Genomic DNA, 23979 nt, shown 5'->3' with positions numbered 1-23979 from the left:
GATTTCAAGGAATGAAGGGGTTGGTGGGGGTTCGTTAGCTCTTAGTAGAAGCCGTCCTGTTGGGCTTACCCCTGTGGGGGTTCATTTTCCACATCGGTACTGGGAGGGTGTTGGGATGGGTAGATAAGTCCCTCGATTGCCTTCAAAAGTTGCCGGCTTTTGAAGGTTAATCGGGGACCTAGGTTTATTTGCCGTTCTTGCTTTCCGTCAAGAAAATGTTAGAAAAGGAATGAAATTTCGACCTTACCATTTTTTTTTAGCTGCTTTTTTTTTTTTTGGGTCTCACAGGAGTGGACCTGTAGACTATTCCCTAATCCTCCGCAACTTGCTGGTAACAAGATTCGAACCAGGGACCTAAGCCACATCTTCAGCAATCCTAGCCACCAGACCAAGTCCTGGAGGGCAAAAATTTTGACCTTACCTTTTATACAGCGAAATGCACTGCTCTTGACTATTGTCATCAGATTAATGCTGGATTGCTCGATGACATTATTGATTACTCTATATGATTCCTGTGAGGATTTTTCTAATGGAACACTTGTTAATACATTTAAATTACACTTAATTTATCGTATAAATATATTTATTTCCTCTCTATATTTAGGCACCTTTTTTAAAAAAAAATAATAATAACGTTTGAAATGTTGCTTGACGGGTGTCCATTAAACATCTGTTAGCCAAATCGATCTTCTAATCATACACCGCAGTAATCAATACAGGCTGTCTAAGAAATTGCCAGTTGGTTAGGTTACGTACCACTTCCGACTTCAAGGGCTTCCCCTGGGCCGCATTTGTAGATACAACCGGGCCGTAGGCTTGGATTCATCCATCTAAGAGGAATGATATTTTAGAGGGACAATAGCAATGGACTTGTATTCATCAAATGATGTCATTGCGAGGTCGAAAAGCCGGAAATTAGTAGCCATGCTGAAAAGTGCTAACTGCGGATGCATGGTGCACTACAGCCTTTGTGTGTTTAACTACTAGGGTTGGCTCCGTGGCAGGAGAGACCCCTTAGAACCTTATTCGCCGTCAGGTTTAGGATTTGAATTGTGTGCTTACTTGACAGTTGAGGATATTAGTTCAGGATTTGAATCTCATGCTTAATAATTGGAGATGTAAAGGCCTTTATTTGTTTCGTGCCGAGCCAAATCGAGTTTACGATAAATACAGGCTGCTAACAATCCAATTATGAATCCCCAATTCAAGTCACCCGTTTCTGAGCTACAGATCAACATTCAGGATCATTGGGCCACCTCAGAACTTACAGATTTAAGAGAATGACTACTCGCACGCACTGACCCAGTTCACTTTCGGACTTTGGACCACTTATTTGGAGAGGGCAACCGAAGCATGTCCTCCACGCCCCGAAAATTCTTTCTTTTCACTGCTTTTTAGCTGGAACTCGTAAAACGTATAATTCGTGAAATAAATTTAAAAAAAAAAAACCACTTTTGGTAAAATATCTCATCCTGAAAAGTAGGTTAAGAAAAATCGTCAAATCACAGCCTCGCACTAGATAATTGAAGAACAACAAAAGAGAGGGAAGATCCGAGAAGAGAAATGAAAATTTGCTACACAGGGCAGAGGAAATCGATGGTTCGGGTCCCCCTGGATTGATAATGAATAATTTCATTTCACACGCTATTGTGGTGCATGGGGGATAGGGTTATAATTATGTTCAATTTTAGGAAAATGACACTGCGGGAGGGGAGGGTCTGGCTTCTCAATTCTCATGAAAGAGGGCAATTGGATGAATCATATGAATGAATCCTATATTATGGTAGTTCATGTGTCAGCATCCTTCAACAAAACTATGATGAATCCATATTCCTCCATCATCTGCTTTGAGACAGAAAATTGAGACCTCCTTTCAGCATTATCGTTTTTTCCTATTTCATCTACCATTAGTACCGTTCAGCATAATTCATCCCATTAACTCTCTTAAAATCTTGATGATTTTCGTGTATTTTAAACGTGAAATGCACCTCCAGATGGGATCCTCTGTCCATTATATCTATCCACTTTCATGTCCAATGCAAAATTACGTAGTTCCATTTATTAATATTGCTGATGTGACACATAACATTAAATGCATATTTAAGGGATGTTTGGTAAATGAGTTTCAAATTCAATTTTAATATGGACGGCCTAATTTCTGAATCAACATGACTACACGTAACTGCAAATTTGACAAACTTAAGGATCTTATCCTTAAATGTTTACCTAATCTCATCTGAATCATGAGGCATGGAATTCCAAATTAGAAAACTACCGTAGGGATGGCAATGGGGCGGGGGACACCTCCTCCAACCCGCGCCCCGTTGCATTTTAATTCCCCCCGCCCCTTCCTCGTTCCCCGCTCCCGGCTTCCCCCCGCCCCGTTTCCCTCGCGGGGAACATGTGGGGTTAAAAAAATTTATTAAAAATTTATTATATAATTTCATTATAATTAAATTTGAGCAAATAATCAAGTACTAAAATATCAACACATCACCAAATTATTATTCATTGTAACTTTATAATTGAAACTCATAAAAATAATTAAACAAAGGTTATTTGAATACAATCTAATATGATAAAACAAACATAACTATAATAATCAAGTTTTCACTTTTGATACAAATACAATCACTAAATTATTATTGTGTTTGTTTTAGAAAAAAGTATTATTGTAGTAAGTGTAGTTAGGATTTAATATAAATATATTAATAAATTTAGTATAAACAATTAATATTTTTATTAATATACATGTATAATTAATAGTATAATTAATAATATCATTATATATAATTATGTACATATATATTTTTCAAACGGGTGGTGGGCGGGGGTGGGGCGGAGGAGACCCCGCCCCCCCGCCCCATTTCTAAATGGGAGGAAAAATTCCCCCCTCCCAGTCCTCGCCCCAATAACCTCCCGTGGGGGCGGGTGCCCGTCTCGATTGCCATCCCTAGACTATAGGTACAATTGGGCATAAACAAAAATTATTTATGAATATAATTGAATTTGAAACCCAAATACCAAACACCCCTAAATTAGTAACGGAATTACGTACTTTTGCATTGAATGAAAAATGGACAGATATAATATAATGGATAGAGTAAACAAAACTCTTCAACTAATTGAGCAAATGAATTGCTTGTAGAAGGTGAAATGGTAAATATTAGTAGGGGTGGCAATTCAGGTCCAAATCAGGTTGGCGGGTCGGGTTCGGGTCAACCCGTTAGAAAATCTGTTGACCCGAACCCGACCCGCCAACACGTGACGGGTCAGGTATGTTGGCCCGAACCCGAAAATTTCAGGTTGGCGGGGTCGACCCGAAATGACCCGAAACTTAATTTTAATTTATTAATTTATCACTGTAATTTCTAATAAAATCAATTTCTCACAAAACTAATTACATAATCAAGTAATAAAATTTTAAATAAATAATTCCAAACCAAATCTAAAATAAATTAAACACCGTAAAAGTGTTTTATCCCAAACAAAATATAAAATAAATTAAAACAGTATAAAAGTAAAAAATAATATAATATATTATTTGTCCAAATATAATAATTTCAACTTCACACAAATTAAATAAATTCATTTAGGATTAAGTGATTAATGCCTTTGAAAAAAAGAATAACTTAGTTTAGTTATATAAAATTATTTTTATATTTATTAAATTATTTTTAATTCGTAAACGGGTCATATCGGGTCATATCAGGTCACCACGGGTTGACCCGAAATCGACCTGTTTTCTTTTCGGGTTCATCGGGTCCAACCCGATTCTGACCCGAATTCCCGAAATCTCAACCCAAATCCATTAATTTCGTGTTAGGTTCGTGTCGTGTTTTCAGGTCGTGTCGAAAATTGCCACCCCTAAATATTAGGACTTAGCTCGGAGTAGTTACAACATGACATCCACTTGTTTTACGTACATGATGACGAATCTTTTTCTTTTTCTTTGAATATATATAATGATGTCAAGTGGTAATAATAGCGATATATGGACTTCTGTTAAACTCGATCGGCAATGCATTTTGGCTTCACTCCAATCCAGTCTGGAAACAAATTGGATAGCTCATCAGCTTTAAACATGGTACTAATTAATATCACGACTAGTATTGAAATCTAATCTTCTGTCTTCCAACATTTTTTAAAAAATATTTGGCGAAAAATTCAAAGCTCAAAAAGATTCGATAAAGGTGTCGAGTTGGAAATGCTTAAGCAACATCAGTTATGAAAGCAACCACTAAAAACTTTTCGCGTCAATCTTGACAAATCCAACGCTTCACACAATCAGTCACCAAAAGATTCTACGTGGGAATAGGTGAAAAGAGAGGTCACCACTCGCCAGGGAAAAGCTTTATGCTGGAAACTTTTCGTGGTACCATACATATAATGATAAGGATCACTTTTGTATTATACTACTTGTATAAACTTCCTATTACACCACTATTATAGTAGTATCATCATGGGGCTGCAAATGCATTTTTATTTTAAAACCTCACCAAACGTGTATAGGATGATGGGTTTACGACTTTAGCTTGCATAGAATTATTACAATACTTCGCAGTCGAAGTGGCAATTATAGGGAGATCTTCTACTAATTTTTTTTTTAATCAGATGGCAACAATTAGTCTAATTTACTCGTATTCTAACCTACATCAGAGGGGAAAGAAATCTAATGAGATTTAGAGAAATCGACGAAAACTGAACAATTATCGGATCAGACCAGACAGATGCATACTATGCATTCGTATGAATTTAGGAAAAATCACATATAATGACACATTGATAAAAAAACAAGATTTAAATCCTTCGACCTCCCGCTCCACCCCACCCCATTTAGCAAATCAGTAGAAAAGCACATATAATAACACATCAATAGAAGACAAGGTCAAAAAAAGCCACATGTAATTACATATTAATAGAAGGCAAAGTATAAACCCTTCGACCTTTCCACCCGCTACCACCGAAGCTTAAAAATCTTCTACTGATTTGCTGAATGGGGTTTTGATCGTAAGAAGAAAGTAATGATTGAAGATAAGGTGAAAGATGCGACATCCTGAGTTGTAGGCAGGCAACGGTAAGGCAAGTTGGTGACTCAAAGGCAAAGTGGGGAGGGGGAAGGGGAAGGCGTCCTATCCTATGCTTGGGGTAACACTACTTTTAATTTGGTTCCTGCAATCACGCAAAAGGTTTTCGCCATGAATGACCTTTCCATTCATTTGTGTGCCTAATTAATAATATGGCTTTTGGCAAAGTAAAGGGTTCCATTCTTCCATGGCCTGCTTTTGTGGGCTGCTTTTCTTTTTCTTTAGTCAAATCTTCCTTGTGCGATTGTGTGAACCATCCCCTAATCCTGTCCTCCGGCTTTTGTAGCGTGATCGTCCTCACCATGCCAAGTTACCAACCTTCTTCAGGTTGGATGAAAAGCAAGAGCTGAGGAGCACCCAACCCAACCAAAAAAATTTTTTTAAAAGAGAGAGAGAGTAGCCCGAGTGAGGAGGAGTACAGGCTCAAGAAAATGACTGGGAACCAACTGCTCTGAATTGACATTAAAACCTGGCTATTTACAGACCGAAAGTCTGAAGAGTCAAGGGGAAAAAAAAAAGATGATGGACAGTTAAAACGAACTCGCCCCAGTCCCCATTTAGGAGGGTTATATTTCTTGTCTGGAGATTTAAATAAGCTTTAAGAAATACTCAATAGTTGATATGATTGCAGATTTATAGGGTATAGATCAATGCTACATGCATTATCGATGAATCAAAAAAGATTCAAAGATTGTTTATCCATGCATCTCAATCTCAGAAGATATGTTCTTGACTGAACTCTTTCCAGGAAAAAACCCATGTTTTGCGCCATAAAGGAGGGGAAATAAAAGATGATACTGGTACTAAACAAAGATATTCTGTGTCTGTTTCTTGTTTTCTCACTTTTCCCTTCCTCGTCTATACTACCTTTAATTTTACTATACTACTTTAATACTCTCTATTCAACTTTAGAATTTCCTTTCTTTTTTTTTTTTTTGGCTTCTTTTGTAACTAGTTACCGTACTAAATTACTACTAGTAAATTATTGGACCACTCACATTAATTAACTTCTAATTTTTCTACTTTTTCTTTCCGTGTCTATCAACTGTGCATGCCATCCCGTCATTGCACTCACACACACACACACACAGCTTGACAGTACGCTCACACACTCATCAAGGGAGTTGTGGTGCAGTGGTGAGCCAGAAAAACTGCCATCTTTACCTGGTCCCCGTTTACACTCCCAAAACATCATTATTACCCGTCACCTTCCCGTCACTAACACCAACAGTGTCACCAATTCATCCTTCTTTCTACTTATAAATTGCCGGCAGTCAATTCGTGGGATTCTCCAATTCTACTGCCTCAACAGACTTCTTGACAAAAAACAGACTTCTTGACTGCTGACCTCTGAAATATACATACATACCAGGGGGGGGGGGCACTCGGCAGGTGATGTTATGGCGGAAGCCACAGAATCTGCAATGACAGAGACCAAGAAGGTGATCAATCCCAGAGTTGAAATCGATACTTCACCGCCCTTTGAGTCGGTTAAGGAGGCTGTAGACCGTTTTGGAGGGGGTGGTCCTTGGTTGCCCCATCACTTGCTTGGTTTGGCTGCTCACCATGTAAGTAAAATTTTCTACTTCCGCTCTATTTGGTTTCGCAAGTTGCCGCTCGAAGATGGTGCTACCGTTGGGACTCATTTTTGCTGCAATGAATGTCATTGGTGATTCTGAATCTCGTACAGTCGATTGTTGCAATGGGTAGCACCGTCAAAAATCTTAATGTTTCCTTCTTTCATAACTAGGAGGGGGACCGGAAGTTACATTTTGTTTACTCGGCGAGGTATTGAAGGAATTAATTTTCTGTAACTCTGTGACAGTTTACATGATCTTCTTCAATATTGAACGATGTTTGCATCAAATGAGCACGAAACACTACTACTGTTAACTTCTGATTTAGCTGATGATTTCACCTAGTCATAGGCCAATTTACTTAACTTTGCTACTCGTCCCTAGGTTTCAGTTGGATGCCTTCACCTTACAATTCTCTGTTTGGGCTTATATTTTATTTCCTGTTGCAGCAATATGCCTGTCTTCCTTCCACAACTAGTAGCAGTAGCTAATTCTTTGCACTAAGATCCCACTTCTGTTATTCACGCTCTTTTTTCCTTCTTTTTGGAAACAACTCCGTATTTAAACACTCCTCCTGCTCCCAGGGAGCATCAGACTCTATTCTACACTCGTTTCTAGAAAGTCACACGCTAAACAGTCTTCAACTAAAGAAACTGTGGTGGGCTTAAGATAAACACGATAATATGCCCCATGATCATTATGGAACTTGCAAAAAGCAAATGAATTCAAGACTCTGGATTACATTTTGTCGATTTAATTGTGACATAAACACAGACTTTCCACCCTGACTTGCCAGAATTACTTGATAACTAAGTCACATTTCCACAATTGAAAGTGTTTCTGACATCTTTACTTTGTTATGTATGACAAATGATTGTTTTTTGTTTGTATTTTATCTTGTTTTTGAACATTTAGCAGCATGGCACCGAGGTCTTTGACATTGATAAAGTGGAGGAGCAAGCTGCACAATTGGAGAGGGACCTCATCATGAAAGAGCAGGAAACGCTTAATGTATTGAAGGAAGTGGAAGCTACAAAAAGATTTGTTGAAGGCCTAAAGTTGAACTTAATTCAAGAAATGACTGCTTTCATGGAAAGTCCCGATTTGAAGCCAGAAAGCCAGGATTCAGCTGGGAGATTAAACTTGTGTCCTGTTGTCTCACCTGGTTTAATCTCAATGGAATTGAACCAAGCTAAGATGAACCTCTGTAAGACAACCACAAATCTTGCGGTGATTCGAGCTTCTGTTGAGACTCTGAATAATAAAATGAAGGGAGAAAATGTTTTGCTTGAAAAGAACAGTGATAGGAAAATCCCAAATTCTTCTAAATTACTCTCAGCTCAGGAGGATTGTGATAGATGCAGAGTAATGCCAGATGAAGACCGAAATTTGCTAACTCCCAAGAACCCCGAAACCTCAATAGACATCTTGAGGGATGTCAAAGAAGTAAATTTTGAGGCTGAGCAATTCAAGAAAATGACAGAGGCTTCCAGATATGAGGTTATGAAGGCAATGTCCGAAATTGAACGAACAAAGACCAGCATCAAGATGGCTGAAATGAGGTTAACAGCTGCCAGAAAAATGGAAGAAGCAGCTAAGGCTGTGGAGGCTATTGCTCTTGCCGAAAGGAGTGCTCTATTAGATGGCAACAATTCACCAGATATATTCTTGCATAAGCCTGGTGGAATAACTCTGTCCATTGAGGAGTACAACTCCCTTACTCACAAGGCCCAACAAGCTGAAGAGCTGTGTAAGACCAAGTTTGTAGATATGAATACCTTGCGCCAGACTGATTGCGCAAATCAATCAGAAGTAACCATCTTGAAGAAGCTAGAAACAACAAAACAAGAAACTAGACGCTGTAAAAAATCCCTTGAAGAGGCTTTGGGCAGTGAAGACGGTTGTGATAGGAAAAGGTTGGGATTTGACGACTACGGTGGTAAGGGTGCTTCCGAAGTGGATCAAATGGGATACTCGGGGCATAATTCTGCAAAATACAGGTTTAGAAACTCCCGTCCAGCTTCTGCCCAGAGAGGGTCTGAGGCACTGAATGAAAATGAACCAAATGTAGTTAAAGACAAAGTTTATAGGTCTACCATTTCCATTGGCGATATACTAAGCAGGAAGTTGATTCTGCAAGATGATATTGTAGTGGGAAATCATGTTGACAGCCACGCTGAAAGGCAAGAGGTGTCTTTGAGCCAAATGCTTCGTGAACAAAGCGGACTTCTATTGCACCCTACAAAATCTATGAAAGATGGGACTCTGGACAAGCAATTCTATACTCAGAGGAAGAAATTTGGATTTATTCATGTAAGTATTCCCAGGCACAGCAAGAAAAAAGCACAGGTCTAATGATTATATCTTGGTTTATAGAGGAATTGCTTTATTCCCCATGCTAATAACTTGCCCCCTTTCTCAGTTCCCAGATAATTTGTTGCGTGTTAGGCTTGCTTAATTTGTGTGGATTTTGAGAGGTTGTCTCCTATAAGTTATTTGCTAAGGTGTTGAGTGTATCTTCTGTATAGAAGTTTTAATGCAATGGTTTATATAGGCCAATTTCGGATGTATACTGTTGATTATCTGTGAATTCATGGTACTTTTCAATTCTATCAGTGTTAAGCTAGTAAACTGCTCATATCAGCTTGTGATATGTATGGGATGCTGGTGTTCCTGCGCATTTCAGAATTGGAGAGCCACTGTCGTTCTGCCTTCTGGCGGGGGTCTTTCTAGATAGGAAGGATGCCAACCTCTTTAATCACCACTTTAAATCTAGACGAATGATATTTGTGCTCTAATAAAAGCTTCTGGCATTCCAAGCATTGGTCTATGTTCTTGAGCTTCGAAAATACCCTGCATCATCTATTACTCACGGCATTTCATCTACCTCCTTGTTCATGTCCCAAACTCAAGCTTGTTGCTCTTCTAAATCAAAGTCATCTTTTTTTTTTTTTTTTTGTCAACTCAGCATGATGGTTTTCTACATCAATCATTTTCTTATTCATTGTGGCTTCATAATGTCGTTGAAAATCTAAATCAATCACTACCTGAGATGTATCCAACTATGATAAAGATAACCTCCAATTATAGTAGTATAAACTATAATTCTTGCAAGCAATCATCACCAAACTTAACAAAAAGCTATCTTACAGAACATATTCAAATCTTTAATTGGCCATAAATTTCAAAAGAAAAGAACAAAGAAACACACGATTACCTCCAAATGTTTGTGCCCAAGAGAAGAGAGAGAACGAAAAAGAAAGAAGTGGAGGGTAGTTTCATTCATTAATTAATTTAGAATAGATGGAGTGCCAAAAACCTTTTTTAAGAGTACTAATAATATTATTTGACTAAATGAAGTTATTTTCTAATGGTTGTTAATACTTTACTTAATACGGTATATGATTAACATATGAATACACATACAACTCACAATTATTATACACTTACACATTTAAACACATTATTGCTAAGTTAATTTCCCTCTTTCCAAAAGATTTTAAGGAGTGCCTCAAGCACCCATTAGTCAAACCCTAAATTTAATGATCCCAAGAAAGCAATCAAAAGCGGTGCGCGGTCAAAGTCCAAGATTGAATGTGACCATCCCCACCTTTCCAAAATAGGCTCACAAGGGCCCAATTATCAAATCACTGGTCATATCTGGCCTGTGGGCTACTACAGCGGCGTTGATGGCCTATCATTTTGGCCACTGTGTCTCACAGTTATCATGATCAAATATTTGGCCACTGTGTATTATTTCAAATACTAAATGCCCAAATATTCTAATATATATATATATATATATATATATATATATATATATGTATCATCCTCAAGGTTTGTAAAATCGGGATTATACATAGGATCGATTTTAGTTTTACAGGATCGAAACGTAGGATCGTAAGATCCTACCAAAAGCTCTTAATTGCAATTAAAGGTTGCAATTCTTTTATAAATTACAAATATACCACAAATATTTTCATTTATTTGTAAAATGGAGCTTCGTATTTCACAAATTTATAAAAAAATTGTAGGATCGATTCTACGATCCTACACGATCCTGCTACGATTCTATGCGATCCTACAGATATTAATATAATTTGCGATTTTGAATACGATCCGAATCGATTTTGGTTATCCGGATCGTAGGATCGTACGATCCTACAATCCGGATCGCGATTTTGACAACTATGTTAATTTAGCGATCAAAAGAAAAGTAATGATTTATTCGGATGGTTCCATAAAATACAGAGACAAGTACAAGTAGAGAAGAATCGTAGTGCATGATACATCAGCTCAGCTTTACGTTGCTCACTTGCCCTTTCAGCTTCCTTTGTGCCCCGGAAAGAAATCTTTTACCTTATTTTATGGAGACGGCCGGAGCTGTGCTGCATAACTGCGATGAAGAATTTGTCCCTCCTGCGCCACGTGGCGTGATTATTCTCTGCTCCGACGAGTGTTTCCTCACGGTTTTCACGTGTCTATTAAGCAATCGTCTGTTTAAAAAAAAAAAAAAACCCAACTTTTGAGTCACCGCGGGAAAAGGGTAATCTTACCACTATTATAAAGTGAAAACAGAACAGCGATTCAATTACGCAATTGCTTCCCGCTCGCGCAAAAAATGAGCCCAAATGTGTAACCCTCACCCATCATCAAGTCTGGTTGGCCAACACTGTTCACCTGCTTTTTCGATGCAGTAATCGGCATTTATATCCAGAAGTTGTATAAGGTTATTTAAGGAGAGGTGGGCAATCAGAGTCCGGGGATGGTGTACCAGCCAAGAATGAGAAAAAGGGTCAATGCATACCCCATTCGCCGTGCTCCTGATGGAAGTGCTTTCCAGAAATGGTCCTTTTCTCCTCTTGTATCTTTTGTCTTCTAACTTTGTTCTTTTTTTTTTTTTTTACGAAAAAAAATCTAAATAATAAATCTTTATGTGAAAGTGTATGGTTTTGAGGTATATTGCAGTGAAAGGTGTGGTCGTTCTGTAGCAATTGCTTTGGCTGATATGCACGAGTGTGAGTCAAATAATAGCCTGAAGAAACTGAAAAGGCCGCGGCAGAGCGGAAATGTTAAATCGCAGAACATTGAAGATCAACCCAGATCAGCATTCCGCTTTTTCATGTACTACATTCCACATTACATTGCTTCATATATTGGGTCTGATTCTTGAGCACATTTCCTTTATATATATATATTTTTTTTAAAATTTCGAATGCTTGCATTATTATTGTTTATTGCAATTTAACCCTTTTTTCTCTTTTTCCCTTTTTCCTGTTGAGTAGGTCTAGTTTGTGATTTTTGTTCTCTAGGAGGCAAAGCGAGAATAAAACACTAGACTATGGATTCTTAAATTTTAGTCATTGGAAGGGTGAGCATGTGCCATTCAATAGTCTGCGTAAAGATGTAAACTGCCAATTATAGTCCCTTTTTGTTTTTTTAATTCTTGGTTGATGCTTTTAGCGGAGTAGGTAGCAATTTGTATTCATCGTCCCCCTTTCAGCTATGAAGCAAGACTGCAAGAGTAGAATTAGACTGGACAAAATAAGTTTACAAATTGATTGATTTTGCAGGGAAGAATTGTTGGACATTCACAAGGAGGAAAATGAGATTGCAATTGATAGCAAGGGCTTTGAGATGTGGAAGAAAATGTCTAAACAGGTAAATACGGTATGCTTCACTAATATGGAAAGAGGTTTAATATCACAGGCGGAATAAGCTCCTGCCTTCTCTTTGCTTATTGCTATTTGCTCTGTCTGTTCATTTGTTGGTGTTCTTAGGCGAGGCAACCATATCTCGTGAAAGCGGAAAAGGTGAACTCGGCTCACACAAAAGCTCTGCTCGAAGAGGAAAATGATATGTCATGGGTGAAGTGACTAAACTCTTGGTTTATGATTTTTTTTCGGGCATTATTTAATTCTTTAAACATGTATTCACGGTTCAGCCAAAAAAAAAGAAAAAGAGATCGCTAAAACCACTACTGATTTTTGTGAGTACTTCTCGATACAGTTAGCAAGGGTGACCAGTTCTTTTTGGTGTCTTAATACGCCAATTCTTTTCGATTCAGTTAGATTTCTCATAAACATAGCGATGCTGGCATTGTGATTGTTGCATGTTTGTTCTTCTTTGTTTGATACTAATCTGTGTAGCAGTTGTATCGTATGTAGTAATGTGGCAGTTCACAAGACGCTGAATGAATAGCAAGAAACAAGTGATATTTATATCCTGGCACATATTTTTGCACCAATCAGCAAAAATCTTGTACTAAAGTTGCTTGTAAGCCTATGTTGGTGCTGCTTTTAACTCCAGGAAGTCCTTGGAAAAGTGAAAAATGTATTGACAGTAATCGGTCCTAGCATTTCCGCCAAATTATGTGCAAGTCAAATCAAAATGATCTTACACAGGAGGTTACGTTTCACATCTTGTATTATGGTGGTCATACCTGGTTTAGCTTCTTATGTTAAAATCAAAAGAAAATACCCTGCCTCTCCTCACTCCAAGATCAGAGCTTTATCTAATTTTGGGGTCCTCGTATTGATTATCTGTAGCTGGATGATGAAGCGGACTCAGCAGAAGCGGGGAAGTACGACGAGGAGGTGTGTCTGTTTCATCTAATCCTTGTGCCTGTTTTATATCAGAAATATAATTAACCTTGGTACTTCAACCAGATTACACCTTTCCTGTTTGTCCTCCTCAGGGAGACAGGAAGAGACAAAAGATTTTACCTATCTTCGTGTGTGTTTCTGTGGTTTTCTAACTTAATAGCTGTATTCCAAATAATCCTACCGTTTAATTTGGTCACAGAACCGTGCAGAAGATGGATACTTTGATGGTTTTGACTATGATATATGTGATGATCCCCACGATTCAGATAGCTTTCTTTTCTGGTCTGAGATGGGCGACAGCTTTGACAGCAAAAATTGGTGTATACTTTCTAGTCCTTTTTGCCTCTATCATATTATAGGTGCTTCTGTTTCCGCAGCATCAAGAGTCAAGAGATGCTAAGCTAAGGCACTTTTTAACTGGTTCATCTGATGAAACAGGGCAAAGAAGTGGCCCCCGAATAATCCGCTAAGGAATTGAATTCCATTTTTGGGATCGGTTGCATGGTTTTGTTGACGATGTTTGGAGTCTTGACTTGAATGAATGAGAAAAAAAGCAACCTTCTGGCAGTGGCAGCCACCGGAAAATTGGGCCATTGCTTACATACATACTAAAGCGAGCGAGGCAAGTCACTTTGGCTATTGTACATACCACTAAATTGAGGAATTTTACTACGTCCAAAAGCAACCGTGATCTGATGATTGTCCTGTCCTAAGAGGAAATAGGAGTGGAGCAGCCCCTTTTGGCCTTTGGATTGGGAGAACATATATTTGATGTCTTGAAGGCTGTGTGTCAACCACTAATATGACTGGTTTTATTTATTTATTTATTTATTTATTTTGTGTCCATTATGTTTGGAAATGCAGTAGTACGTCTTCCTCCGTTTGGATATCTTCCTACGTATCCATTATGTTTGGATGAACCTTGCACTTGACTTGGAAGTAGAACAACAAAAGAAATATTTGCAGAAAGGTTGCCCGTATGGTATGATCACAAAGAAGATAATAACAAATGATAGATGATACTTCTTTGACTTCCGAATCATACATGAAATTAGAACTTTGATGATCAAATTGTGACATAGCCAGTGAGGGGAAAAAATTGCTAGTGAGGTGAGGGGATAAAATGTACCCCTTGCTAACTCGGTGAAACAAATCAAAATTTGTTCCATTGCTAACTTCTGGATAAAAGCCCACATCCGCTTCGACTTCAAAAGGCCCAAGTCAACTTTTCTATGAAACCGAACAGCAATAAAGGCCCAAGATGTTCTACAACATCTCTGGAACAATAGTACCCAAACTGTTGCAAGCCGCCCCGGCCTCGTGTCCTCCTGGATTCCATATTCCGCACCCCCCGAGGCTTCTACTCACACCGTTCTTTTCTGGTGAGTGGTTGAATTGAACATGGAAAATGCTCTGAGCTGCACCAGCTCCTCCTCCGCGCCTATTCTCCACCACCCTCTCTCTTCGGCGTCCTTCACTCCTCAGTTTTCTTCACAGCTCCGACTATCGGTTCGTTCTCTCTTTCGCCTTGGTGCTTTTATTTCTGTATTAATTCGATGATTAGCAAGCATATCACCATTTGTTCTTTTAAAACAAATTTCCTAAATTAACAGAGACTTAAACGTTCAAACTCAGTAGGCCAGCATCGGAATCGTTCCCTGGTCATAAGCAAGGCTTGTGGGCCCCAAGGAAATGGGTTCCCAATTATCCCCACCAGGATTTTCATCGAAGAGGTACTTTCGGTTGTCCGCTCCTTTATTTTGTTTTCTTTCTTTATTGATTATGCACAGGTAGTAATTTAACTGTCTTTCTTTGAAAGATTTACTAAAAAAAGATAAGTTCTATGACTCTGGCTCTCTCTTTTTTTTTTTTTTTTTCCTGAAGATAATCTTTGTTTAGCTGTAGTGATGACGTAGAAGTTGGGTCTGATTCTCGTTCCTTGGACTAAGTTTGTGTCTTGGAAGAGCAATATTAATCAAGTTCGTTTTTGTTCTGTCATTTGTTTTCTTTTTGTCCTTTTCTTCTCTTGGGCAGGCAATTGGAGCTGAATATGGAGAGGGATTTGAGACTTTTAGACCAGATGGGCCCCTCAAAATCGATGTGGTAAGCTACAGAAAGCGCTACTTGGATTAGATGCACTCTTTGTCGATTTGGCTTTGTTTGGATTGTGTATGCGCCGCTCCTGCTGCAATGGCACCGTCTTTATCACTTACAACTTACGACTAACGTCTTTGCTTTGTCCAGGATTTCTTGAATGATAGGCTACAAGAAGGTTTTCTTCAGAGAATTCGTTATGCCATGAAACCTGATGAAGCATATGGCCTTGTCTTCTCTTGGGACAATGTGGTGGTACAGTTTCAACCTCACCACCATCTCTTTTTATTCGAGAATTTTTGTTTATTAACAAGATGTTCATTTGGATGGACTTCAGGCTGATACTCGAGGTTTGAAGTTAAATGCCTGGAAAAAACTTGCCGCGGAGGAAGGTGAATTTGCTTTTTCTTGCAATGGCTTCATGACTTGTGGAGCAGAATTTTAGCTTTACCTTGGTTTTGTTGCAAAGCAACGGAAGAAATTTTATCTTGTTTACAGAAGTTACAAGAGCCTTTTGACGTATAATTGTCCATGTGTATTTAATATAAGGATAACAAGATTTGGTTATCCTTCTTCTTTCCCACAGCTAAAATCCATATCCTGTTCTTTTTTTTTTTTTTTTTGGAGTAAAAGTTTGCTAATTTATGGAATCAAGATGATATTTTATCTGCTATTATTATTCTGGAAAGGAATGAAAGTATTGGTCATGTGTGTGCATGTGGTTAAAGCTACATCCAGTAATCAAGCAAGTAGTTGGCTAAAGTCCCCTTTCCCCCCTTAGTAGCAATCTTCGCATTGATGATCAAATCCTGAAAGTTCTGATTATGTGGTCCCGTAGAACTTTTAAGTACATTTGGTATTCTCCTAACTTTTAGGAACTTGGTGAAGCTTCTTCTCTTATTTTAAATTGTCTGTTCAGCCTCTTAAATCATTGCTGTGCACACAATTTTCCCATGATTACTTTCTTGTTCAATTGTTTGTCTTTAGTTTCCTGCTTGGAGATGAAAGTTCCTATAGACTTTTAAACAACAACATAATTTATTCTTTTGTCCTTTACGACTTCATAAGTGCATTTTTATGTGGCTTTTGTGCAGGAAAGGAGTTTCCTGAAGACGATGAAATACAAAGACTCATGCTGTACGCTGGTGCTGAACATGTTTTACATAAGGTTTCAAATTCTGGCTTCCTTAGTGCTGAACAAATGGACAATGAATCCCAAACTTTCTCTGTCACATTTGATGATTATTTCTTTTCAGAATGTACTATTATTTGCTTATTGGTAGTAGTAGCTTGTGAGCCTTGGTTTTCACCAGTATGATTTGTTTTAGTTCTTCATATCATTCTGTTATGTACAAAGAATAAGGTATTAATATCCAGTGGCATCTATTGTCAAGCACAAGCACTTCTATGTATTATTCCTCCTATTAACATTCATTTTTTCCTGTCTGGATAGTCTTATGCTTCTCATTTTTAGGGTGGGGATATTCTTCTTCTGTTTGTTTGGAGTCCTGAATAGTCAAGTTTCATTGCTTACTGTCTGATTCATAATATCTTCTGCAAAATTGAAGGTTTTGCTCTGGGAGAAGGCAGAGAATGATATGGACAGATTAAAACTGAGACTTTCGCAGTTATATTATGACAATCTTCTCAAGGTCCACACCTTTCAGCACCATTCTTTTTTCTGTTACAAATGTAACATATCAGTATCATTAATATTCTCTAGTTTATCTGCTCAATCATCAGCTTTCAAAACCAGTCGAAGGACTAAAAGATTGGTTAGATGCAGTGTCAACTGCACGCATCCCTTGTGCTGTCGTCTCAAGTCTTGATCGGAGAAGTATGATTGAGGCGTTGGAAAGGATGGGTCTTATAAAGTATTTTCAGGTTGCATGTTATTTTATTTCATCAAGATAAATATATAGGCTTTGCCTTTTGTTATGACAACCATAGTATAGTAATGTGTCTTGTAACAAGTCTTATCTCGTAAATATTATTTAATGAAGTGTTGATTTTGCATTTATGTCTGGTGAACTTTGTTTATCTCTTAGTCCACACACTTGCCTTGTTTTTTACTATGTGCTCACTGGTAGTGGGACCTTCACTAATCCCAAAGGTAACATACATTCAGTCTGATTGCACGTGTACTAAATGACATATTTATTGCATGTACTTGCCTGAAACCTCTCTTACAGAACCAGTTTAAATCTCTAACAGTGATAGGTTGAAAGAGCAAGCCTGATGCTCTTGGATATCTATAAAATGAATCTAATGCGATCATCTTTTTCTCTCCGTGCCTGTTTGTCTCTCTCCTTTATGTTTTTTGCACTTTGTCTGAATTCATGACCTATCTGGTGCAGGCAGTTGTGGCCGAGGAGGATGGTATGGAGTCCATAGCGCACAGGTTTCTTTCTGCTGCAGTGAAGGTATAAGATGGTGGAAATGAAAAAGCTAGAATTTTTGTTTGACACTGGTTTAATTTTCTGGGTGTGCTTATCTGCTTGAGAATATATTGCAGTTGGACAGGAAGCCATCGAAGTGTGTGGTTTTTGAAGATGATCCAAGGGGGATAACTGCTGCTCATAACTGTACAATGATGGCTGTAGCATTAATTGGTGCTCACCCGGCGTAAGTGTTCATGTTGATGATTGTATGTGCCTGTCTTTTATTTCAGAAAGAAAGATGCAGTGAAGTTTCAAGGTCGAGCGAATTGCAATATTCTACTCAGTTTTATCTTTCTTTATGGACTTGGATTTCTTTGCATGTGCATAATCACCATATTGGGATGGTGAAGAGCTTTTCCCGTTCAGTACTTGGATACAAGCAGTTTGGAGTATCAACCTCTCTTGTCTTTGCCATTTTCTCATTGTAGATTTGCTCGTCTTTCGGCTTCTTTTTTAACCCGGCAAAGCTAACTTGATTTTGGTGCCTCAACATTGCAGGTATGAGCTACAGCAGGCTGACCTTGCGGTCGCCAGCTTTACTGAGCTCTCTGTTATCAACCTTCGAAGATTGTTTGCGCATAAAGGTTCCTCTTTCATGGACATGCAGAAGCAAATAATCGAGAAATCTCCTCCTAGAAGGAAGCTTACCATTGACACAATTTTCTAACTTACAGAGGGAATCGTCCTGTTCTCTATTTCCATGCTCGTATCAAAGTGACGCTTATGTCCTGATTCTTTTCCGTCAAAATTTATATACTACTCTCTCTCGAAATTGATAGTGTGATATGTTTCACTTGTACAGAACACTCATTGTTAAAAATCACCAAAGCAGATTATTTCTTCGTTTCTTCCTTCTTTGTAGAGAAATGAAAACTTCCTTAATGGGCCTGAATTTTCGATGGTGTGGGTGAAAGGGATGAAACTATTTTTTTACCCAATAATAACGAAGAAAGGAATGAATAAACTAGCACAATAAATCCAACTCTTAAAAGGCCATTAATTGTCGAAAGCAGCGCTTACACCTGTGTTCCTTCTTCTTTCTGCAAAAATTCTCGCAACAGGTCAGGTGCCCCATTAGTGCGAGTGCATCAATGCCTGTGGGTTGACCTTCAAGATGCATCAAGAATTCAAGATCAAAGCCAATAGAGGGTACTCGTGGTAATTTATTTTTAAAAACCAGTTTAAATTTTGTTAGGCAATCGTGATCAATTTAACCTATGTTTCGTGAATATTTTCTGCATCCTTGATATCATCAATTTTTTCTCTATAAGTATTGCAATTCGGGGATCAGTGCTGGTAATTTTAAAACTTTTAGTGCTAATTCACCCACTTCTTTTGATGTGTTTATCATTAAAACATTAAAAAAAAAAAATTTTTTTTGATGACCTGTGTGACTGACATGCGGGTGAGATAATTTCGCCTCTTAAATTATTTTTTTGTTAACCCAAAAGCCCATAGAAAAATCAAATTTTTATTAACAGAAAAGGCAACATAGGGGATAACAGTTGAAAGACAAATTGGATGATATGAAATAAGAGAACGTAAACGAGAGTTTTCAAATATAAATCTTTTCACTGATACTAAAAAAAAAATAATGGGTAAACAAGAAAACCAAAAAGTTAAGCCACGAAAGTGGACCCCGCGGACTTGCATTCGGAGATGGGAAGTGGTCTGAAGTCTAAGGAAGATAGATTTCGTCCCCTTATCTGTTTATCCAAGCTCTTTCGTCCGCCCCATGCAATAAAGGTAAATCAAAATCCCATACAAGTTCTTCTCTGGGGGAGACTCAAAAACAGTTTCAGGCCCAATTTTATCTGATTGTTTCTGCTGACAAAATTTTCAATTAGATAGAATAATGTCTTGCATTTACAGCTCGGTTTCTTCTTTCTCAATCCCCTCAAATTCAAACTTCAGTTCCTGGCGTTTGAATTCCAAGCCCAGTCCCAGCATATGCTGCGCCGTTGGAGGTATAATTTGAAGCTAGGAACTTATCAATTTTTTTGCCCTGTACGAGTATAATCTTGATGCACAATCTGAAGCTTTTTAACTGGGGTTTTCACTTGTGACTGCAATTGTCAACGCGTTTCGGATCTTTCTAAAGTTAATTTTAGTGGGGTCCAATTCTGTTCGTGTTTGCTTATGTAATTTTTCCTGGCCATTGGATTCTACCTTTGAAGGATTAGATCTTTGTTGAGGTAGAGAAGCTAATTTTCAATTAGAGCTCAATTGTTTACATGATCCTGTCGTTCGGTGGTTTAAAATATGATGTTAAACCTTAGAAAATTTTGGGACCCCAGTTGAAATTTTTAATTCTGTTGCTCAATGCTCTGAAACATAATTTGAAAACATGGAAGATTCGGAGGCTAAATTCTATTTATGATTATGTTGCACTCATTGTTTTCTGAATTAAGATACCGGCTTATATTTTTATGCAAATTCCTGGATCAGTTGCGTGTTTTCTGTCTGTGCTGTGTAGTTAGGGATTACACCCTTCGGATGATATCATATCAAACTTCATTTTACCATTTGGATGTACAACTCAAAAATTATCTGTTTGGAAAATGTTCAAAGGTATTTAGATGCATTTCACATGGTCAATCACTCTGTAAAGTTAACTATGGGTGAAAAATATACGTAGACATCTCTGGTGCTAGTTTGTGTGCATCTCTTTGGAAACACATGTTTGTGGCATACTGGATGTGCTAGTTGGTGTAGTAAACAGGACATGCAGCCTAAGATGTTTTTGCCATTAATGCAAGGAGAATCCAAGTTCTGGAAATGATTCTCTGAAGAAAAAATTTGGTCAAATCAAATCCAAATAGTACTACTCTCCAGACAGACATTAGGAATTAAGTCTGCCTTTAAGGTCCTATCTTGGGTGATGACTTGACTTGGAATTTCTAAATACGGCGCTACCATTTTCCAGGGACTGTTGCCGAACCAAAAACCGTCAGTGTCACTGAGCCTTTGTTGCTTAATGCTGCTCGAGGAAAAGTAGTGGACAGACCACCGGTTTGGCTGATGAGACAAGCTGGGAGGTACATGAAGGCAGGTTTATATGTCTACTGTTTGGATGATGTTTCTCTTATTCATGTCAATACAATGTCATTTTGTTTATATACCCAAGAGAGTTTGCATGAAGGAAAGTGATTGCAGTCCTGTGGTTTGAGTGTGCCAGGAATTTTACAGCTAAAATTGTTTACATTCAAGTCATTTTCTACACTGTTTCTCTAAGTGTCAGTGTATCATTCAACTGAGGGCTGAGTGGTTTTGCATTTCTTTAATAGAGCTATCAAGCTATATGCGAGAAGTATCCATCTTTCCGTGAAAGATCAGAAAATGTCGACCTTGTGGTGGAAATTTCCCTACAGCCGTGGCAAGTGTTTCGGCCTGATGGGGTATGTATGTGTACATAGCACCTTGTAATTTTTGTGGAGCATATTGCAACTGAAAAATCCTTTTTGTTTACCTACAAAAGCATCATTCTTAGTGCTTGTTTGTGGATGAGTTAGTTTTTCCTTGCAAATCTACATTTACCTTTAGGATGTATGCTGCACTGCTGATTAATGTAACTGCAAATGACAATTTCCTCTCACAAGCTTCTTCTGTTATTGCTCATTATTGCAGGTCATTCTGTTCTCAGACATTCTTACCCCACTTTCTGGCATGAATATCCCATTTGACATAGTAAAAGGAAAAGGCCCAGTCATATTTGATCCTCTGAGCACAGCTGCTGATGTTGAGAAAGTTAGAGAATTCATTCCAGAAGAGTCAGTTCCATATGTTGGTGAAGCTTTAACAATTTTGCGGAAGGAGGTTTGGCTCCACTTCCTTCTGTTGTTTCAATGAGCATTTGAGGCAGGAAATAATTCTGCACATTGGAACTAGTTAATCTTATATGCTCAATTACTTTGACCTTCCTACTGTCTTATATGCTCAATTACTTTGACCTTCCTACTGTATACTATAAGATAATTGTGCAGTTTGAGATATTTCTCAAAACTGAAAACATTGTGTTTCTTTTACATTTGAAAAACTAAGTTGAAACATTGAGATTTGGAAAATCAGATTTTTCTTGGACATTTGTGGTACTTTCCCACGATACTGTTCTCTAGTTTGATACTTTCTTCACTTCAACTGCAATGGATCTGCATCTAAAGAAATGAAACTATCGATTACTATTGTTTTTTACATAGTCAAACACGAGTCTACTTGCATCTTATAAGATCACATTCGCCAAGCATATCCCAGCTCTCCAACATTCCTAATGTAGGATATAGGTTGCTACAGATATCTAATGGAATTAACAATGTGAGGTTAACTTAATTGGTCGCTGACATGTCTTTTCTTTGGTCAGGTTAACAATGAAGCAGCAGTGCTTGGATTTGTTGGAGCCCCTTTCACCCTAGCATCATATGTGGTTGAAGGTGGTTCATCCAAGCACTTTACAAAAATCAAAAGGCTAGCTTTCTCACAGCCCAAGGTAAACTTAGTGTACCCTTCTCTGCGATCATTTCTTGGATTGAAAACATATAAACATCTATTTTACCAAAATTTGTAGATGAAGTTGCGATGTATGTGGATCTATCTAACAGCCCATTTGGTTTGTCTTCCGTACTTTATATTCTGCAGTAAATAGAATATAAAAATCCCTTGAAATACTTTTAGCTCATTTTCACCTACCGCAATAATTTTTAAAGCACAATTAAGAAGGCTCAGAAAGAGGTCTCAGTGATTGTTTGTACTGTTGGAAAACAGCATAGGAAAACATTGACCCTGCATGACATGTCACAAATTGACATTGTAATTAAATCCTTTTTTCCATTTTTTTTTTTTTGGGTTAAATGCAGATTCTTCATGCGCTGCTTCAAAAATTTGCAACCTCTATGGCAAAGTATATTCGGTATCAAGCTGACAAGGGAGCTCAAGCTGTTCAGATCTTTGACTCATGGGCAACAGAGCTGAGTCCGGTTGACTTTGAGGAGTTTAGTCTGCCTTATTTAAGACTGATAGTGGATTCCGTGAAACAAACTCATCCAGAACTTCCATTGATTTTATATGCGAGTGGTTCAGGAGGCTTGCTCGAGAGACTACCTTTGACGGGTGTGGATGTGATCAGCTTGGACTGGACTGTTGATATGGCTGAAGGTCGAAGGCGCTTAGGCCCTGACGTAGCAGTGCAGGGTAATGTGGACCCTGGTGTTCTGTTCGGTTCAAAAGAGTTCATCACCAACCGTATCAACGATACTGTAAGGAAAGCTGGAAAAGGTAAACATATTTTGAATCTTGGACACGGCATAATCGTAGGAACGCCGGAGGAGAACGTTGCTCATTTCTTTGAAGTTGCCAAAGGACTTAGATACTAGATTCCTATGTAGAGATAGTTGATTTTGAACTGACTTGTATTGCTAGCCAAGTTATAGCACCACTAGTCAATTTTTTTGGCAAGTTGCGGCTCAAGGATGTAATAGAGTGGAATGTAAAACAACAACTATCTGCGCCAAAACTTTTGAGAGTCTATCTGTCACCTGCATAGGTCCTGCAGGCTGTAAGATGTAAGCTTACTTATTCCCCGGCGATGAAGAATGTGTGGATACTGACTAGGAACATTTTGCCGTCTTAAATACTACTGGAAACAGGATGATTTTTACTTCGCTAGGTGCCCCAGCCAATGTTTAGTTTTTTACAGGGGATGTGATATCCTGAATAATTATTGAGATAAACACCATTACCATGCAAGTAAACTATTGTGTTTCAACATTGTAAGCGATGAAATCTATCCATCATTAGATTCTTTCTTACTACCATCCGCTTAACTAAATCGATCGATCCCACTTGGCTAGAGTCAAGGCGATGATGCGTATACATATTAAAGAAATAGCAGCATATATAGCTCAGAAACTCATCATCAGTTCAGTTAAATATATTCAGGGCCTCTTCGTTTTCCAAAAAAATAAAAATTTTGGCCACATGGCTCATAAGAATTTAAGGTGTGACAAAATTTGAATCACATGATCAAGCCTATCTAAGTGTTTGCCGTGCCCGCAAATAAAATCTTGAGTCTTTTTTTTATGTTTTTGTCGACACAGGGGTGTCCGGATCAATCTTTACGGGATCCGACTAATCCCCTGCAATCCAAGCCCGGCTCTCCAACTCGACCAAGGCACGATAAGTG

General features: G+C 38.2%; 4 protein-coding genes across 7 annotated transcripts; all 4 read left to right on the top strand.

The window, feature by feature from the left end:
- Positions 1–6215: 6215 nt before the first annotated feature.
- LOC113725299 (WEB family protein At2g38370) lies at positions 6216–9234 on the top strand. 2 transcript variants are annotated; one of them, XM_027248401.2, is made up of 2 exons: positions 6216–6655; positions 7580–9234. In XM_027248401.2, the coding sequence occupies exons 1-2, from the start codon at positions 6488–6490 to the stop codon at positions 9017–9019; spliced, it is 1608 nt and encodes a 535-aa protein (XP_027104202.1). In that variant the 5' UTR covers positions 6216–6487; the 3' UTR covers positions 9020–9234. The 2 variants fall into 2 exon arrangements, with proteins under 2 accessions (XP_027104202.1, XP_027104203.1); XM_027248402.2 differs by having other exon boundaries at positions 6217–6655; positions 7583–9234.
- A 2028-nt stretch (positions 9235–11262) lies between these two features.
- On the top strand, positions 11263–13562 carry LOC113725298 (uncharacterized). Its single transcript, XM_072073745.1, has 5 exons — positions 11263–11512; positions 11633–11788; positions 12238–12325; positions 12445–13260; positions 13469–13562. Exons 1-4 carry the CDS (start codon positions 11430–11432, stop codon positions 12538–12540), a joined length of 423 nt encoding a protein of 140 aa, XP_071929846.1. The 5' UTR covers positions 11263–11429; the 3' UTR covers positions 12541–13260; positions 13469–13562.
- A 1000-nt stretch (positions 13563–14562) lies between these two features.
- On the top strand, positions 14563–18652 carry LOC113725297 (5-amino-6-(5-phospho-D-ribitylamino)uracil phosphatase, chloroplastic-like). 2 transcript variants are annotated; one of them, XR_003457306.2, is made up of 11 exons: positions 14563–14778; positions 14883–15002; positions 15304–15372; positions 15514–15618; positions 15701–15755; positions 16458–16531; positions 16932–17015; positions 17107–17247; positions 17721–17786; positions 17879–18060; positions 18303–18442. XR_003457306.2 is itself a non-coding variant. In XM_027248395.2 (11 exons), the coding sequence occupies exons 1-11, from the start codon at positions 14671–14673 to the stop codon at positions 18469–18471; spliced, it is 1101 nt and encodes a 366-aa protein (XP_027104196.1). In that variant the 5' UTR covers positions 14563–14670; the 3' UTR covers positions 18472–18652. The 2 variants fall into 2 exon arrangements, 1 of the variants encoding a protein (XP_027104196.1); XM_027248395.2 differs by having other exon boundaries at positions 17879–17988; positions 18303–18652.
- Positions 18653–19409: 757 nt separating this feature from the next.
- Positions 19410–23454, top strand: LOC113725296 (uroporphyrinogen decarboxylase, chloroplastic). Of its 2 annotated transcripts, XM_027248394.2 has the most exons (7): positions 19410–19550; positions 19677–19771; positions 20731–20852; positions 21092–21202; positions 21432–21620; positions 22162–22287; positions 22655–23454. In XM_027248394.2, exons 3-7 carry the CDS (start codon positions 20826–20828, stop codon positions 23168–23170), a joined length of 969 nt encoding a protein of 322 aa, XP_027104195.1. In that variant the 5' UTR covers positions 19410–19550; positions 19677–19771; positions 20731–20825; the 3' UTR covers positions 23171–23454. The 2 variants fall into 2 exon arrangements, with proteins under 2 accessions (XP_027104195.1, XP_027104194.1); XM_027248393.2 differs by having other exon boundaries at positions 19510–19771.
- Positions 23455–23979: the final 525 nt, after the last annotated feature.

This window comes from Coffea arabica, chromosome 2c (genome assembly GCF_036785885.1).
Source record: "Coffea arabica cultivar ET-39 chromosome 2c, Coffea Arabica ET-39 HiFi, whole genome shotgun sequence".
NCBI lineage: Eukaryota > Viridiplantae > Streptophyta > Magnoliopsida > Gentianales > Rubiaceae > Coffea > Coffea arabica.
This window is presented reverse-complemented; position numbering and strand designations above follow the sequence as displayed.